Raw genomic sequence first — 19319 nt, 5'->3', positions numbered from 1 at the left:
TCTGCAGGCTTGTTTTGCAATAAATGTCTCCAGGGTGCTCGCCAATTTTTAATATATGTTGTCACATCAATCAAGTTGACATTAAAACTGCCATGTTCAATTTTGTTTCATAAATAATTTATTTCCCATATAAAAGTTTAAATAAATAAATAATGCATAAATCAATTTAAAAATAGCTTACAGTATTTAACTGTCCATTGCATTGCATTGTCAGTTACTTCAAGAGCCTCTGCTGGGTGAAGAGTCTCACCTCAAAGTCACATTGTCCCTTCCCAGAGCCACAGGTGGGAGGTGTTCAGTCACGGAGGGAAGCTGTTAGTCTCATCAGGAAAGAAAAGTTCGTGAGTATTTGCACTCGCACGACTGTCCAGGCACACCTGTTGTACTCCTTGGACTCCAGGTACTGCACGAGGTTGAAGTAATACTTCTTCAGGTGAAGAACGGTTGTGTCCCCCATGGTGAAGTTTTGCTCCTGCATTATTTCCTTCTGGATTGGCTGCAGACGATTCATCTGCCCATAGAGTTCCTCAAGGAGGTCCTCAATGATGGTCTCAGACCAGCCAGTGCTGGAGAAGTCTCTGGTGAGAATATTGAAGATCTGCTGGAGCATCTCATAGATGACCAATATGGCATCTTCCTTCCGGAACTGCTGTGCTTGGTTCATCTCCTCAGGGACCTGGAAGTCCATCCTGGCCTCGAGGCAATGTTGAGGCGTTGAAGGTAACTGCCCCAGGAGTTTCTGACACACCTCAGCGCTCCGCCTTTGCTGGAATCGGAGCAAGCTGTAGCTCCTGGAAAGAGCTGTGGTGGAGAAACACAGCAGGAGAACCGTCGGGAGGAGGCACCGGTAGGTCATGATGAAAACAGGCACAGGGCTGCCCGTTCTGCTAGTAGATGCTGACGCTGAGTCTTCAAGGGCTTGCAGAGTGAATGGCCTTCCTTCTTGAGTGTGGGCTACTTATACAGCATGGCCCTCCATTCTTTCTATTGGAGAGGAATTTCCCACTTTCCAGTTTCCTTTTTAGTTCTCCTGTGTTGATTAGTTACCTCTAAAACTCTTTTTCTTTTTAGCTCCTTGCTTTTTGATTTTATATGTATTAGGGGAAAAGATATACAGTCTGGGAGAATTTCTAATGTTTTTGTAAATTTTCAGTGAATTGCTAAATGCTAAAAAAAAAAAAAATGCCTAATCAATTTGAACTGAATTATTACAGAGTTCTTTCACTGGGAAAAGATCTTTCTTGTTCTTTTTTCATATTCTTAGATTTTGTGAAAGGGTCTTTATTTCTAAGAGTTTAACAATTGTAGAAAATAATTTTTGTATTTTTTGTATAAGGTAAGTTTGCATGAGTTTTTTTTGTATAAGGTAAGTTTGCGTGAGTTTTTTTTAGGCCTTAACCATAAGCAGCAAGATATTGCATATCTTTATCAACTTTAATTTATTGCTTTATTTGGCAATCTCAAATTATCCAGAATATACCAAAGTAAAGATTAAGTCTTATCTCTGTGCAGGCAAATGAATGTTATACAGGCCACACATAAAAGTTCATGATTTCTCTTGTAGGATGCCTTTTGACCATAACTGAGGGGCAATGTATATTTATTTTGTACATACTTTGAATAATCTAAATATCTGATTTTGCATATTAAGGTAAGGATGCAGCAAGTAGGAAAATTCTTTCCTCTTCATTTTGTTCCTTTAGAACTGTTTGTACATGAAAATTTCTCCATAATGAAAGAATATCTGTGAGATAGGATTCTTAGGTATTTTCATAATCTAGTTTCAAAGAATTTTTTAAATGTTACTAAATTTTTACCCTTTCTTTTCTCACATTAAAATTTTTTCTATAAGGAATATATTTTTTGGTATCATTAGAAAATAAAAAGCACCTAGTTATATTCAAAAGCAGGGCATAAAATTGTAGATACAATGCCACTATGTAAAAGTATATAGAAAAAAAATAAACTAAAGGAAATATACTAACATTTAATAGCAATTATATTTAATTTGTGCAACTAAACATTATTTGTTCTTTCTGTGATTTTCCGATATGCTACCAGAGAATGTATTCAGCACTGCTCAGAAGAAATATCATGGGAGCCATACAGGCAATTTAAATTTTTCTAGTAGCCATGTCAAAAGATTAAAAAGAAACAAGTGAAGTTAATTTTAACAGTGTGTTTTATTGAACACAAAATATCCAAATGTTATCATTCCAACATATACCAATATAAATTAATAATGAGATAGTTACATTCCTCTTTTTCATAGTTCCTTCAAAATACTGTGCATACTTTTGCAGTCATAGTACAGCTAAGATTGGGCTAGTCAAGTGCTCACTTGGCCTCCTGTGGTGATGGATCATGGTGGCGAGCACAGCTCAAGATGGAGAGAGCAGCTTACACAGAGCCAGGAGAATTGCCGAGTTTGCAGGGACCACGTAGAAGGAGCTTCAAATTGTGGATGAGTTATGAGTGAAGAACCAAGGGGATCAATGGTGGGAAAATCAGCTCAAGATATATTCGGGATGCTTTTGAATGCCAGAGTGTGGCTTTGTACTTCATTCGAGAAGTCTTCAGGCAGAGAGGGCACTAAGTTGTGCCCTGGACAGAAGAATGGGCCCAAATGTTATTGGGAACTAAAGCAGGGAAAAGTCCTGCCCAGGCGCTCTCATGGCTGTAGAGACTGGAAAGAAAGACCAGAGTGAGGAACCGGAAGAAGGGGATGGGTGCAGAATTGCAAACAAGAACTCCTTCTGCTTTCTTCTCTTTGTCCTCCTCCCACTTCCTGCTATTGTGTTCATGAGGTGCTTCCTAATAGGTCTCTTTCGATTGCCTTCACAGACTTTATGTCGGCATAATTCATTTTGGCTATGAAAATCCTTGTTTGCATCTTTTGGTGCACATTTATGTAGCCTTCTGTTGGATATATGCCTAGGATGAAGTAATTGGCTCATAGAATGTGCATATGTTCAGATTTAGTAGATAATGACAAACATTTTTCAAAGTTTACACCAATTTATATTCTCACTATCAAGAGTATGGGATGTCAGTTGCATTACTTTCTTTTCAACACTTGGTATTGCCAGTCTTCTTAATTTTAGCCATTCTAGTGAATCAGAGTGATATCTTATTAGAGTTTTAATTCATATTGCTAGTTATTAATAAGGTTCAGCACATTTTCATATGCTTATTGACAATTTAGATATTTTCTTTGTAAGAGATCTGTTCAAATCCCTTGCTGTCTCAGATAATTTTTTTTCTATCTAAAGATGATGTAATTGTGTACATACAAAATACAAAAGGACATATAAACTATTGAAATTTTAAAATAAATTTAACAAGGTCACTGAAAAAAAGATCAATATTAAAATCAATCACATCTTTTGACATTAGTAATAAAAATTGGAAATTGACATTTCAAAATAATACCACTGATAAGAACATTAAAAGTCTACTACTGAGAAATTGTCACAGCCTTGAGGTGCCTAAGGAAACATGGAAATTAAAGGTACTGTGCCATTCTAAATGGCATCCCAGGACAGAAAAACAACTTTGGGTAAAAACTAAGGAGATCTGGGAATTCCCTTGAGTTTCACTGATTGGGACTCCATGCTTTCACTGCAGGATCCTGCTTGGATCCCTGGTTGGGGAACTATTTAATAAGATGTCACAAGTCTCACAGCCATAAATAAATAAAAATGAAATTCCTGCAACCAGCGGGGCTGGGTGGGTGGGTACAGGAATAAGGAGATTTGAATAAAGTGTAGATTTAAGTGTTTTTTTAAAAATAGCTTTGACAGGACAATTTGTCTTTACCTTTGACCTCTAAGTACAAGTCTATAATTGCATTTTTGACTCAGATGGCCAGAAAAAATAACAATTTTTTTCTCTAACATTGAGACAGTAGGTTTTAAATCTTGATCATTAATGAGGTTAAGCAACTTCTCTCTTTGTAAGTGAGCAAGGGACATGTAAGCACGTGATGAGGTAGTAAGCCTCAGTGAGAAGGGAAATCAGAGTGTGCAATAGGAGACTGTCAAGGCCACCTCCTCCTGAGAAACACGGTCTTTTAGTGAACAAACATTTACTTAGCAAACATGTCCTAACCACGTCATAAAGTAAAACAAATATTGCCATTTTCTTGAACTATTTTAAAACTATCTCTCAATAAATTTTTGCTGCTGGCTTGATTATGTGTCTTGCACATTCTTTCTGAGGTTCATTCCAATATATTTATGCTTTCTTATTGTTGCAAGTATGAATGAAATTTTTTCATGACATTTGCTAATTTTTAATGAACTAAGTTTTCCTTGAATTTTCATATATATATGCTTATGACAATAACTAATTTTGTTATTTTTCTCTGATAAGCTTTACAAACACTATATAAAAGTTTGGTTGATTTTTCAAGTTTTTAGATAAATACATTGCCTGCAAATAAAAAATTAAGATCTGAAAATAGCAAGTGTGATGACCATATGGAGCAACTAATGTTTGTTGTGTATATTTGTACAACTACTTTCAAAAACATTATCTAGCAAAGCTGAAAATATGCATAGCCTGTGGTGTATGACCCAGTCATATGTGGATGTAAGAGCTGGACCATAATGAAGGCTGAACACTGACGAATTGATGCTTTTGAACTGTGGTGTTGGAGAAGACTCTTGAGAGTCCCTTGAACTGTAGGGAGATTAAACCAGTCAATCCTAAAGGAAATCAATCCTGAACTTCATTAGAAGGACTGATGCTGAAACTGAAACTGCAATCCTTTAATGAGCTGACTCATTAGAAAAGACCCCGATGCTGGGAAAGACTGAAGGCAGGAGAGTGGGACGACAGAGGACACGATGGTTAGATGACATCTCTGATTCAATGGATATGAGTTTGAGCAAGCTCTGGGAGACGGTGAAGGACTGGGAAGTCTTGTTGCAGTCCATTGGGGTCACAAAGAATCGGACATGACTGAGCGACTGAACAACAACATGACCCAGTAAGTCCACTCTTAGCAATTACCCTGGGAGAGAATCATGTAAATATGCATCAGTATAGAAGTAAAGAATATTCAGATCAGCAATATTCATAAGAGTCCCAAACTAGAAACAGCCCAAATACCCATTAAAATTGCATAAATACTTTATCTATCCTGATAATAGGGTTATTAATAACAATAAAAAGAACCACAACTAAAGGCACAAATATAGCAGTCATTGAAAGACACTCACCTCAGAAGAAAATGTATACTATTATATAAATTTAAAAATAGGCCAGAGTAGACTGGAGACATTTTGCTTGGTGACAAAGAGAGTTCCTGTAAACTTCAGGACCACGATGGAAAGTCCGTCTCCAGCGTGAGAGAAGAGCGTGTCTTCCCACCTTCCAGCTGCGGCCTCCCTCTCGCCCTCTCTCAGCACCTGAGGCTGACTCTGCCCAGGCTGGGGTTGCCCTGTGCTCACAGCCAGGGGGCCCAGACCCCCTCCTCAGGCCTCCCCCCTGGTGTGAAAAGGGACAATATGCAGAGAGATCTAAGTGCCTCTGGTTGCAGCCTCTTCTCTCTTCCCTTTACTCACACTAAGGACATCATTCACAGGCCATGGACAATAATCATTGCCGTGTTTCTCCTGCTCACTTCAGATGCAGCTGGGACTCGGTATTTTGGTCAGGGCCTTGGCTAACTCTCCTAACTCCTCCAGAATGTACCCAACCAGAGGATCCTACACTCTTCACCCCTGTCACTCTCAGAATTCTCCCATCAGAGGGTCGATGGCCCAGGAACAGGCAGGAGCAGCCCAGGCCTTGTTTTCACTGTTTGCTGCCAGGACCCACTGCTGCTGGACACTCAGACTGGTCCTTTCAGAACATGCCCGTCTGCATCAAGCCTGTATTTACTTTTCCCTTCAGATCCCAGGTTGTTCTCTGAGCTGGACTCTGAATTCTCAGAATAACTATCAGGGCTGCATTGAGTCGGGCCAACCTAAGGTTGAGAAGAGGGTTAAAAGGACAACACATTGGCTGCAGCTGCTGAACAAGCCTCTGGGGGCCCCCTTGCCCCACCCTGCTGACATGAGGGCAGGTCCCACTGTGTAGGTTCTGGGTGAGTTTCCTGTCTCTGAGGCAGTTTCTGAATCTTTAAAGTGAAACAGCCCAAAGCAAAGCCGTCTACATACTCAAAACCGACAAGTGACTTGAATTTTGTTACATCATCAGAGATTGCGTAATGAATCCCAGAAGGCAAAAATAGCAACGAAGTTGATGCAACAAGTGAAAAGGAAACTAAATGCAAGCTGCCAAAAGGAATTTCAGGATCCAGCCTGGGAATCCCCTCTGGCCTGGCCTCCTGGCTGAGTTGAGTGCACAGAGCAGAGTATCGTCCTGACTGCCTGCCAGACGCCTGTGTCTTCCTGGCTGAAACTCTGGGCTCCTAAAGTCCAGGGAAAACAAAGAATCCAGTGAGGGTGGGGGTGTGTCTTGTAGACAGCTGGCCTCTGTGCCACATAGGAATGTTTCCTGTTTCTGTCTAGAACTCTGAGTAATTGTTGCAATAGGCTTGGCAATGTCATCCCTGCTGCTGCTGCTAAGTCGCTTCAGTCATGTCCGACTCTGTCCGACTCTGTGCGACTCCATGGACGGCAGCCCACCAGGCTCCCCCGTCCCTGGGATTCTCCAAGCAAGAACAAAGGAGTGGGTTGCCATTTCCTTCTCCAATGCATTAAAGTGGAAAGTGAAAGTGAACTCACTCAGTCGTGTCTGACTCTTCTCGACCCCATGGACTGCAGCCTACCAGGCTCCTCCGTCCATGGGATTTTCCAGGCAAGAGTACTGGAGTGGGGTGCCATCGCCTTCTCTGAATGTCATCCCAGTGAATGGCTATTTCTCCTCTTGCTGTGCAGTGGGTGAGCTGCAGGAATCTGTCTCTGAACAGCTCTCTGGGAACTGCCTCATCTTCCTGACCACAGACCCAGAACATGAGGAAATAATCTGCTAAACAGATTCAAATAGAAGACTTAACGTAAGGAGCACTTGGGAAGTGTCTGGTACCATTCTGAGCATGTGCTATAAATTAAGGCAATTAATCTTGCCACACTTTCAAGGTAAGCTTTTATGATTATCTTAATTTTGCAGTTAAGACATAATGCAGCAATTTATAACTAGGCAATCCTTTTTTATGTACTAATGAAGAAATATCTCAAACATCTATTTGCAAGGAAATATAAATAAATGAGAAACTGAAGTATATGAAAAATGGATATTTATGTGATATACATTAATATGTCCCTATGTATAGATTTATTAACTACATATGAAAATGTCTAGAAGGATACCCATTAAATTGTTAACAGTATAGGATTAGGGTATATCCTACTAGAGGTCAAGGGTAGGCATTCCTTTGTATGAGTTATTTAAAAGTTTAGCAATGACATGTGTGTTTAATATATATAAATAAGCTTAAGAAACCCTCTTTACTTCTTTAGAGTCACATTTATCATGGCAGCTACTGATTCTCACATCTCTTTGCTATCTCTGCAATCCCCAGCCCGCCTTGTTCTTCTTGCCTCCATTTGAACAATTTAGGAAGACTCTTTTCTCAGGAGTGGCCAAGTGTAGGAAACTTGCTCTCCCTTATTCATCCTACTCCAGGATCCTAGATCCCATATATGCGATTGACCTCCCACGATGTATGCGGTTCTCCACTAATCCTTGAAGGCGCTCCAGTTCTTACAGGCCCCAAGCAGGCAACTGTGTGCATGATCTGGGCTTTTCTTCACTTATCTCCCTCCCACCTCTAATCTATGTCTCAAGAATCCCATTCATTCCCTCCTCAAATTGTCCCTTGTTCCTTCTATGACCCAGGGTGGGTAACCCCGTTCCCTCTTTCTTCAGGTGACTTCAGTATAGGTTTATCTTGTAGGATCAGGCTTTGGGTTAGATTTTGTTCAAAGGTGTGTGCAAGCCAGCTTGCTTTTTTAAAACTACTTTTCTTTCCACTACTTAAATACAAATAGTAGTCTTCTACAAAATATAATACAAAACAACTATCTTATGAATAATATTTAAATGCTATAAATAGCCTAAATATTTCTGATAATTTTAATAAATAAATAAATAGTATAGGTTTTTAAGATATGGAAAATGGATTCTTAAATCTGTTTTAAACAGTTATGGTAACAAAACATTTAACATACATTTATATAATCCCATATATTAGCTATTACTTATATGTCATCTGACACAAAAATAGAGTTAAAGGTTGCACTTTGAGTCTTAGAAAATAGCCATTTAGTTGACCAGATGAACTGTTTTCACATTCAACACCTTCTTTATTTCCTGAGTTTTCTGATGAGCTTGCTGGCAAAGACCAAGCACCTTCTGATTTCCACGCTAACAACCTCCCAGGCACAGCGGCTGTATTCTTTCTCTTTGAGATACACACTGATTCACTGGAAGTAACACTTCACAGCCAATCTGGAGTTCTCACTCCCTAGAGGTGATTGTTCCCGTGTCCTTCCCTCCCTCAGACACGTGTCCAGGTCCTCCAACTGCTGATCAAGTCCCACGAGGAATCTGTCCAGGAGGCTTTCGTCCCGACCTGCAGAAGAGCCCGTGGTGCTGAAGAGCTGGAAGGTCTGCTGGAGCAACTCGTGCACAACAGCTGTGGCTTCTGTCTTCTCAAGCCTGGTCCCGTGCACCAGGGTCTGAGGAAATCTGAAGTCAGTCCTGTCCCTCAGACAGGACACAACGGGCACTCTCTCCATCTGACTCCAACATGTGAAGCTTTCCAGATTGCCGTGGCTCGCAGGCAGCTCACAGCCCAGGGAGCACCTGGGGCTAGAGCAGAGCATCACCAAGGGCCAGCAGCACAGTGACGGGGAGGGCCACTGGGACACTGGGGGCTCGCAGGACTGCATGCAGGGGAGGTGTAGGCAAGTTCTGAGGGCTTGGGGTGATGGGTGGCTCTTAAAGAGTGAGTAGAGAAACTTTCATTTTCTGGGTTTTTCCAGTTTGCCCTTTCCTTTCTTTTTCTACTCTTTGTAATGAAATCTATACAAGTGCTAATTTTTGCAATGAGTTCCTATGTGGGGGACATCAAATTATGCATGCCACTGTGGTTCATAGCTACACAGCTGTATAGCATGCTTCTCACACCTCCTTAGTTGTTCCTGGGGAGAAGAGTCTGATCAAAGTCAGAGAAGGGAGAAAAATTCATGCAAAATGGTGACTTTTCCAGGTCACCAAGAAATATTCAATATAAAAAGAGCTTATAAGAGAAGCTTTTGATTTTTCTCATTTTTTCCTTATTTACCCTTCTTCCCTTCTTCAAAAAATTCAGTTGTGTGTGTACCTTTACAATATCTGAGTAGGCCTTAAGCTCACTGGAGACATGATAGGGAAGAATATCACTGATATCATTTGTTAAAAATGAATTATGTTGCAACTGTAATCCACAAGGCACTTTTTTAGGTGCTAGTTGTCCTGCTGCTGCTGCTGCTAAAATGCTCCAGTCGTGTCCAACTCTGTGTGACCCCATAGACAGCAGCCCACCAGGCTCCTCTGTCCCTGGGATTCTCCAGGCAAGAGTACTGGAGTGGGTTGCCATTGCCTTCTCCGGCTAGTTGTCCTAAAAAATTCAATTTTGCCTGTGTTTATTTCTCTTTATACCTCTGCTGCTGCTACTGCTAAGTCGCTTCAGTTGTGTCCGACTCTGTGCGACCCCATGGACTGCAGCCCCCCAGGCTCCCCGTCCCTGGGATTCTCCAAGCAAGAACACTGGAGTAGGTTGCCATTTCCTTCTCCAATGCATGAAAGTGAAAAGTGAAAGTGAAGTTACTCAGTCGTGTCCAACTTAACGACCCCATGGACTGCAGCCTACCAGGCTCCTCCATCCATGGGGTTTTCCAGGCAAGAGTACTGGCTGCTGCTGCTGCTGCTGCTAAGTCGCTTCAGTCGTGTCTGACTCTGTGCGACCCCTGAGATGGCAGCCCACTAGGCTCCCCCGTCCCTGGGATTCTCCAGGCAAGAACACTGGAGTGGGTTGCCATTTCCTTCTCCAATGCATGAAAGTGAAAAGTGAAAGTGAAGTTGCTCAGTCGTGTCCGACTCTGAGCGACCCCATAGACTGCAGCCTACCAGGCTCCTCTGTCCATGGGATTTTCCAGGCAAGAGTACTGGAGTGGGGTGCCGTTGCCACTATGGTGATAATCTACCATACACTCAGGGATACTGAGGTTGCAATTACATTCAACCCTTGTAATGGCATGTCTTTACCAATTCTGTAAGGTACAGATAATTTGTAATTATATTAATGACAGAAATTTTTACATGCAGCCTCTCAGCAAAGTGTTTTTAATGAACATGACAGTAATCTTCACAGCTTCCTTATGAGATAATTACTCTAATTATTGACATGTTTGCAAATAAGGAAACTGAAAACTCAGAGAGATTAGTCAGGATTAACTGCATAAGTGGTACTTGACCACTAAACTATTCTGCTTCCATGTTATTCCTCATTAACCTTAAGCATTCTCCTTTAGCTGCACTACATGCAGTTGTAATTAAGTAATCCATCTAATTATGTAACATTTGACTGCCCTGATAGATTGTAAAATCCCTAAAGGCAGTAATGGCACATGTGGGGAATCCAGGAAGGTGTCTGTCCCAGAGGAAGTGCACAGAGGGGTCTCTGTCCCATTGTTGTTCATCACTAAGGCATGTCCACTCTCTTTTACCCCATGGACTACAGCACACTAGGCTTCCCTGTCCTTCTCTATTGGTCAGATTTGCTCAAGTTCATATCCATTGAGTTGGTGATGCAATCCCATCATCTCATCCTCTGTTGTCCCCTTCTTATCCTGCCCTCAGTCTTTCCCAGCATCATGGTCTTTTCCAGTGAGTGGGCCACAGAGCCAGTTCTTTTTTTTTTTTTTTTTAGAGCCAGTTATAAGAGAACTATACACACCAAAGTTTGACTACTCAAACCTAGTATTTGAAGACTATTTCAGAAAATTATAATCTTCTGAAAACAAAGATAGTAAGAGTAAATTTAAATGGATTTTTAAACTTTCTGGATAATTTCTCAAAATATTTTCTCAGATGTAAACAGGGATTCTCAAAGTTCAGTTGTTGCTAAGTTGTTTCAGCTGTGTCCAACTCTTTTTGAAACTATGGCCCATAGTCTGCCAGGCTACTCTGTAGATATCAACAAAACACCACTTGAAATATAGGACTGGAAGTTAGCAAGGGCAATGGGAACTGTATCCTCTTTAATTGTAATGTAATGATTGTAATGTTCCTGGAATGAACAAATGACACGTTTGTGACAAAGAAGAATAGGAATTGGAGAGGAAGAACTTACTAAGTTCCTCTGAAATAGGAAGCACTTTGTCAGAGGAGATAGCTCAGTCCAGTGCTTGAGACACTGGACATGGGGGCAAGTTTGCCTAGGTTGATGTCCCAGCTCCATCCTATACTGGCTATGTGACCTTCAGCACCCTGGTTTTCCTCTTGTATGGAAATGATAATCATATTTGTTTCCCTGGATTGTTGGGAAGATTGAATGACATAGCATGCTTCTGACCATGCCTGGACAAGACATAGAAGCATTCAGTATATACTAGCCATTCCCACGAGGGGGAAAATTCACACATCTAACTATGGGAACTGTATCGAATTTCCCTGAGATGACCTGCTTCCCTTCCTTTAATCCTCAGCTCAGTGGTCAACATTATTACATCTAGTCTCATCTCTTATGTGAACATGACGTCCTGTCCAAATCACTTATACCTAGTAGCTTCCAGGTAACAGCTGACCTCTCAGACGTGAATAAAATGGCTGTCCAATCTGTGACCCAGTCTCTTTCATGGTGAGTTAATAGGTCTATATCCTCAGAGTCAGATAACGTCCATGAAGAGTGAGTAATGTAAACAGACAAATAAAAATAAGTAAATAGATACTGGGAGTTAGCAAAGCTGACAACTTGCCTCTTAGGTAACACTCCGCCTAAGAGCCTGCTACCCTCCTCCAGCTCTGTCTGCAGCTAAACAGTCTCACATGGGGTGGTCTGAAATCTGTCACTCTGTAGAGCTCTTCATCCCCATTTGTGTAGTTAAGTGACATTTTGTCATTTGAACAGAGAAAATGTCACTGTAGTTTTTTTTTTTCAATTACATTGTTTCTCTTTACCTTTGTGTGTCACTTTTTCATTCACTGCTCACTTTTACTTTCTAGGAATGTTCAATGAGAGTGGAAAGTTTTGATATCTTGAAAAATCACATAAGAAATACATTTCCTCTTCTTTTCACTTACATTTTCCCTTCCTTTATTTTTGCAACAAACCTCAAAATTGAAATAGAAAAGACTGCAGAAGCATCAGGACAGCTTTTACCAAGTGAAATACAAATAACAAAGAAGAGGTAACAATATGAAAATTATACAAAAGTAGGAAAGAAAACTGGGTTGCTTAGACATAGCAAGGACAATTACCTGGACTAATACAGAGAGGCTGCCTGATAGGACCCACACGGGGTCTCATTGATACTATGACTCATTATGTCGACCTTGCAAACAGAGAATAAAATTATAGTGATCTATGAGACTGACCAAATTGCCCAAATGGCATTCTGCTTTCTCACTGGTGCCTATCGTCTCAAAGCTACAAGACCACCAGATTCTAGACCTCCAGCTGTGTGACCACAGGACTCAACTACAGGCTAAAAATTAACCAACCCTTCAGAAAATTTTTCACTGGTGGGGTATAAGTAGGACCCTGTCAGAAAGGGAGGAAGCTGGTTCTCCTTAAGGGCCAGTCACCCTCTCCTTTCCCTCTAGTAAATTTCCCTTTTCTTGCCTGACTGCCCAACTCACTTTCTTTTTCTCTGCACTCGCCTTACACTGCTGAAAAGCAGCAAAGACACATTCTAAACACCTGAACACTTGGAGGGAGCGGTGGTTACACTTTATTTTCTTGAAAGTGAATTTTGGAGGATCAATCATCTGAAAGAGGAGAGTGAAAACATTGGCTTAAAACTCAACATTCAGAAAACTAAGATCATGGCATCTGGTCCCATCACTTCATGGAAAAGTGATGGGGAAACAGTGACAGACTTTATTTTTAGAGGCTCCAAAATCACTGCAGATGGTCACTGCAGCCATGAAATTAAAAGATGCTTGCTCCTTGGAAGAAAAGTTATGACCAACCTAGACAGCTTATTAAAAAGCAGAGACATTACTTTGCCAACACAGGTCCATCTAGTCAAAGCTATGCTTTTCCCAATATTAATGTATGGATGTGAGAGTTGGACTATAAAGAAAGCTGAGCACCAAAGAATTGATGCTTTTGAACTGTGGTGTTGGAGAAGACTCCTGAAAGTCCCTTGGACAGCAAGGAGATCCAACCAATCCGTCCTAAAGGAAATCAGTCCTGAATATTCATTGAAAGGACTGATGCCTAAGATGAAACTCCAATACTTTGGACACCTGATGCAAAGAACTGACTCATTGGAAAAGACCCTGATGCTGGGAAAGATTGAAAGTGGGAGGAGAAGGGGGTGACAGAGGATGAAATGGCTGGATGGCATCACTGACTCAATGGACATGAGTTTGAATAAACTCCTGGAGTTGGTGATGAACAGGGCGGCCTGGGGTGCTGCAGTCCATGGGGTTGCAGAGAGTTGGACATGACTGAGTAACTGAACTGAACTGAAGTGAAATGAATCACCTGGTGTAGTCTGAGCTTGTAACCGGGAAGGGTTAATTTTGAATTTCCACTGGATCTGCTTCTATGACTTTAACTCTTTGTGTTATTGGAGAAGACCCTTGAGAGTCCCTTGGACTGCAAGGAGATCCAACCAGTCCATCCTAAAAGGAGATCAGTCCTAAGTGTTCATTGGAATGACTTATGTTGAAGCTGAAACTCCAATACTTTGGACACCTGATACAAAGAACTGACTCATTTGAAAAGACCCTGATGCTGGGAAAGACTGAGGGCAGGAGGAGAAGGGGACGACAGAGGATGAGATGGTTGGATGGCATCACCAACTCAATGCACATGAGTTTGAGTAAGCTCCAGGAGTTGGTGATAGACAGGGAGGCCTGGCGTGCTGCAGTCCATGTGGTCGCAAAGAGACAGACACGACTGAGCAACTGAACTGAACTAAACTGAAACAACCATAATGGCCTGCCTCAGGGGATAACCTGACCCCACCTACCTGTGAAGGACTGTGATTCTTTGTGTGGCAATGGCACAGATGCCCTACTTGGCTACTTACCAGGTGGAACAGAAATTCACATTTGGGAAGGCCAGAATCACAGATAGATGTGACATCTTGGTTTGTTGATGTGACATGAGATATTCCATTTCACAGCACCCATGAAATGATTGTAAGGAAGTACAATTAACACATGCCCCTACCTGAGGCTTACTAGACATTCTGGGAGATATTTACAGGAATTAAAAGGTCCTTTGGAGAAGGAAATGGCAACCCACTCCAGTATTCTTGCCTGGAGAATCCCATGGACGGAGGAGCTTTGTGGACAACAGTCCACGGGTCGCAAAGAGTCGGACACGACTGAGCGACTTCACTCTCACTTTACTTTGTTTCCTCACCTCCCCCCAGTCTCTGATCCATAAAAGAATCTGACATCCAGGTCAGGACAAAATGGTTATTTTGAGGAGTTAGCCTTCCATCTTTATGGATATTTTCAGTGTAAGTCTAATGTATGATAATTTTCATGAATGATTTATAAATATTCGTAACAAATTATATTTCCTATTCTAGGTTAAGGGCTCAAGCATGTTGATCACTAATTTCCTCTTCTAAATCATATTTTGAAATCTTCTCTTTATTACTTTTCTATATGGTTTTTTACAGACTAATAGCATTGTGCTGGGCTTCCCAGGTGGAACTAATGGTAGAGAACCTGCCTGCCAATTCAGGAGACAGAGCAGACACCAGTTTGATCCCTGGGTCAGGAAGATCCCCTGGAGGAGGGCATGGCAACCCACTCCAGTATTCTTGCCTGGAGAACCCCGTGGACAGAAGAGCCTGGCAGCCTATGGTCCACAGACTCACAGAGAGTCAGACACGACTGAAGCGACTCAGCTCAAGCACAGCATTGAGGTAAAACTTCAGTGCCACCGAGTTTCTGTTCACGTTACTACATAACGTTACATTCTTTACTCAGTGTTTATACTATTTGAAATTTAGCTCAAGCGTTTTTATATTTAATTGTAAATTCCATTTGTTTCTTATATATATTGACCTACTTTCTCAAATTTAACGTGTTTTAACTCTCAAGGATATAATATTATATTAATGAAAAAGATCTCGTTTATATTAAATTGCTACCTCTAATTATTTCCTTCATTATATTTTCTTGCTCTGTTTTGGCCTGCCTCTGTGTTGTCCTTGTTTTGGTATTAAGTATTTGGTATTATTTGACTTTAGGTTTTTTTCCTCTTGCAAGTTACAGTGGAGTTTGTGTTTTAAATAAATCAACAGTTTAAGTGGATTCTATTAATATTTATTATTTTAACCTTTATCAGTTTGGGTCTCAAACGTATTGGATTGATGCGTTACTTTTAACGTGACATTTACATGTTTCGTGACCCTTATCATATTCCCTTCAGTTCTCCAACAGTCATTTATTTAGAGCAAATACATAATGTTAAAGCAATTTAGAGTTTTGAAAGGTTGTTGTTGAATCACGCGAAGACACCAGGATTCTTGGCCCCCATAGGAGAAGAATTCAATCCGGGGCCAGAGATGAGGCTTGATCGCTCAGAGCTTTTGTGTAATAAAGTTCTATTAAAGTATAAAGGAGATAGAGAAAGCTTCTGACGTAGGCATCAGAAGGGGGCAGAAAGAGTACCCGCTTGCTAGTGTTAACAATGAGGTTATATAATCCAAAGAATGTCTGGAGGTTGTAAAGACCTCATCAGACCCACTCCCATAATTTACATTTTAAGATAACAGAATTAGCCAGAAGGTTTAATCCAAAGACTGTCCTCAGGCAGGATACATTATTATTATATAATCCTAAGGAATGCGGAGAAAGAAAAAAAGTTTGTCCTTTCTTCCTCCTGGAGAATTCCAGACCCCTCTCTCCTTGGGGACCCCTAGACTCCCTATCAACCTGCCTAGGAACTGACCCTCTCAGTTTCTCTGGATACTTGAGTGAAAAACTGAAAAACTAAAACTGCGAAATTTGATTTGAGACTTCCTTGGCCATTCAGTGGTTAGGATTCAGTACTTTCACTGCCGTGGGTCTGGGTTCAATCCCCAGTCAGGGAACAAAGGTCTCATAAGCCACGTGGCTGTCACAGCCAAAAATAATAATAAACTTTACAAAGTAACTTCCACTGATGTGACTATTCACTTCTAGTTCTTACTAGGACTTTTGCTTTTAGTCAACATAGTAAAGGTTCACAAGACATATGATACCAATAGAAATGCTTGTGAAGTTCTGTTCAGGTATAAACAGAGGGGAATATCCAAAAGTTAAATGAAAATAAATTGACTCCTTATTCAAGAAAATAAAAATGTTAATTTTGAATGCACTGAGAATGATGGTAAGTTGGATGCAGTTTGCAAAATGAGTGCCATGTATTCCAAATGTGATAACTGGAAAATTTTTGGAGTCTTGTGGTCAATAAGGCCCTAATCAACTTGAATTAAACAATTCTCATTTTAAGGTGAAGCATATGAGGATATAGCAATGAGGTTTGTATTCTTATCTAGCTTGTAAACTTGTTCTGAAGACAGTTCTCATCCTGGGGGTCAAAATCTTTTTGAATGATGATGATGCTGTTGCCATCATTAGACATCATATCTCCTGACCTATTTTTCAAGACATGTTGAAACTATATCTAGGTACATATACAACTAAGGAAACAACGGGAAAATCTGTGTTGAGTGTCACATGGATTCTTCCACTTTGTTGGCTACCCCAGGAGCTTTAACCAAGAAAGCAGCTGACCCAGGTTAGGTCTGAGAGGAGAATTTAAGCAGCAGGGGTTACTTCATCACATCAGGCTCTCCATGTGTTCCTGGAAGTCCCTCATGATCTTTCTTCAGGGATCTGTTATCCAGCGTTGGACTGGAGCAAGGAGCAAGCTAAAGCACTGAGAGAATGAAGATCTGAGGCAGCCTTCCTTTTCTGTGTTCCAGGTCCTCAGCTTTGGAGTCTTTCTTGACTAGTGAATGATGCAGTCGAAACAAATGATACATGAACTGGAGTTACGCTGCCATCAAACACTGGCTTAGAGACTGGCTATATTGGTCTCTGAACTCCAGCTGGAAAGAAGACAGAAAATTGGAAATCAAAGAACATTTTGCTGTCCTACCAATTTAAACACAAAGTAACAAATACAGAAGTGAAGCAAAATAAATGATCATTCACCGTAGTGATTCTATAATGTGAAATATATGTCTTTTAGATACACATATTCATCTTTTTCAATAAAGGAAAAAAATGGATTTTCATTATTACATGCATTTGCCATTTTTCCTCTATTTTTATACTTTTAGCCATGGACATTTTCGTGTCAATATCATGTTTTCCAGTGTATCAATTTCATACATTAAACCTATCTATTTTTTCACTTCCATAAAGTGAATTATTTTTCTATTGTTTTACTATTTTTCTTGATGAAACATACTTGACGCTGATATATTTGTTCATGATGAGCTACAAATGGTATGTAATTTAAAAAATAAGGTAAAGTACTTTTCTTATGTTCTTGATAGTATTTCAGATCTGACATGGTTTCCTATCAGGGTTATAAGTTTTTTAAATTTTATTACACAAATAAGACCTTTTATCCTCAGATTTTAAATAAATATAGAACCATTCCAGCATTGGGACTTCCAGTGATATCTGTGAACTCCAAGACGTGAATTGTTTTCTTATGTGAAACATAATCACATCTAAAATCAAACACAAACTTTCCTTTTTTGTTTCTCTGGTTGTATAGCTTTCTGCATGATTATTGTTGTTTAGTCACTATGTCATGTCTGACTCTTTGTGACCCCATAGACTGTAGCATGCCAGGCTCCTCTGTCCAAAGGATAGTTCAGGCAAGAATACTGAAGTGGTTGTCATTTCCTTCTCCAGAGGATCTTCCCAAGCCAGGGATGGAACCCACATCTCTTGTGTCTTCTGCATTTACAGGCATATTCTGTACCAGTAGTGCCACCTCATCTGTTATATTGTAAGTTCAAATAGAGTTTAATTAGTTTTAACATAGAGAAGCATCAGGATTAAACATGGAAATGTTGTAGTTTCAAATTCTTTTTAAATGTTCTAATCTTTGAAACATCTCTTTTGCATTTAGAATATTTCATTCTGTGTTATCATAATTTAGATTGTTTGCATGGAAAACAAAACAGAGAGAAGGATTTTTGGAATGAATATGCCAATCTCAATGAACACATTTTCCATTATAATATTAATTTCAAAATTAAAATTTGAAATCTTCAGCCATCAAGTAAATGACATATAAGATCTATTTTTTTTCCCTGCTCTGAAGTAACCACCTTTTTAGAGAACCAATGTGAGGCATAGCTAAAACAGACCCCCCCCCCATATCTATCTATCTACCTATTTGTGTATAGGTGTATCAACATTCAAAAATTGAAGATCATGGCATCCAGTCCCATTACTTTATGGAAAATAGATGAGGAAAAAGTGGAAACTGTCAGATTTCATTATCTTGGAGTCCAAAATCACTACAGAGGGTGACTGCAGCCACAGATCAAAAGATGCTTGCTCCTGGAAAGAAAAGCTATGACTAACCTAGACAGTGTGTTAAGCAGAGACATCACTTTGCCATAAGGTCCATGTAGTCAAAGCTATGGTTTTTCCAGTAGTTGTAGGGATGTGAGAGTTGGACCAGAAAGAAGGCCTATTATACAGAGTGAAGTAAGCCAGAAAGAAAAGCACCAATACAGTATACTAATGCATATATATGGAATTTAGAAAGATGGTAACAATAACCCTGTATACAAGACAGCAAAAGAGACACTGATGTATAAAACAGTCTTTTGGCCTCTGTGGGAGAGGGAGAGGGTGGGATGATTTGGGAGAATGGCATTGAAATACGTATAATATCACATATGGAACGAGTCGCCAGTCCAGGTTCGATGCACGATACTGGATGCTTGGGGCTGGTGCACTGGGACGACCCAGAGGGATGGTATGGGGAGGCAGGAGGGAGGAGGGTTCAGGATGGGGAACACATGTATACCTGTGGCGGATTCATTTCGATATTTGGCAAAACCAATACAATATTGTAAAGTTTAAAAATAAAATAAAATTTAAAAAAA

General features: G+C 40.3%; 1 protein-coding gene, 1 long non-coding RNA gene and 1 pseudogene across 2 annotated transcripts; 1 reads left to right on the top strand and 2 right to left on the bottom strand.

The window, feature by feature from the left end:
• Nucleotides 1–205: 205 nt before the first annotated feature.
• Nucleotides 206–1049, bottom strand: LOC133252545 (interferon beta-3). The gene has a single exon (XM_061425183.1). It carries the CDS (start codon nt 854–856, stop codon nt 296–298), a length of 561 nt encoding a protein of 186 aa, XP_061281167.1. The 5' UTR covers nt 857–1049; the 3' UTR covers nt 206–295.
• Nucleotides 1050–7885: 6836 nt separating this feature from the next.
• Nucleotides 7886–9112, bottom strand: LOC133253368 (interferon alpha-2-like; annotated as a pseudogene).
• A 611-nt stretch (nt 9113–9723) lies between these two features.
• On the top strand, nt 9724–17398 carry LOC133252544 (uncharacterized). The gene is made up of 2 exons (XR_009737966.1): nt 9724–15113; nt 17163–17398. It is a non-coding gene; the product is annotated as an uncharacterized LOC133252544 (long non-coding RNA).
• The last annotated feature ends 1921 nt before the right edge of the window (nt 17399–19319 follow it).

This window comes from Bos javanicus, chromosome 8 (assembly GCF_032452875.1).
Source record: "Bos javanicus breed banteng chromosome 8, ARS-OSU_banteng_1.0, whole genome shotgun sequence".
Taxonomy (NCBI): domain Eukaryota; kingdom Metazoa; phylum Chordata; class Mammalia; order Artiodactyla; family Bovidae; genus Bos; species Bos javanicus.
This window is presented reverse-complemented; position numbering and strand designations above follow the sequence as displayed.

Coding starts and splice junctions, on each gene's coding strand:
- LOC133252545 (XM_061425183.1), bottom strand. CDS start 856: ATGACCTACCGGTGCCTCCTCCCGACGGTTCTCCTGCTGTGTTTCTCC.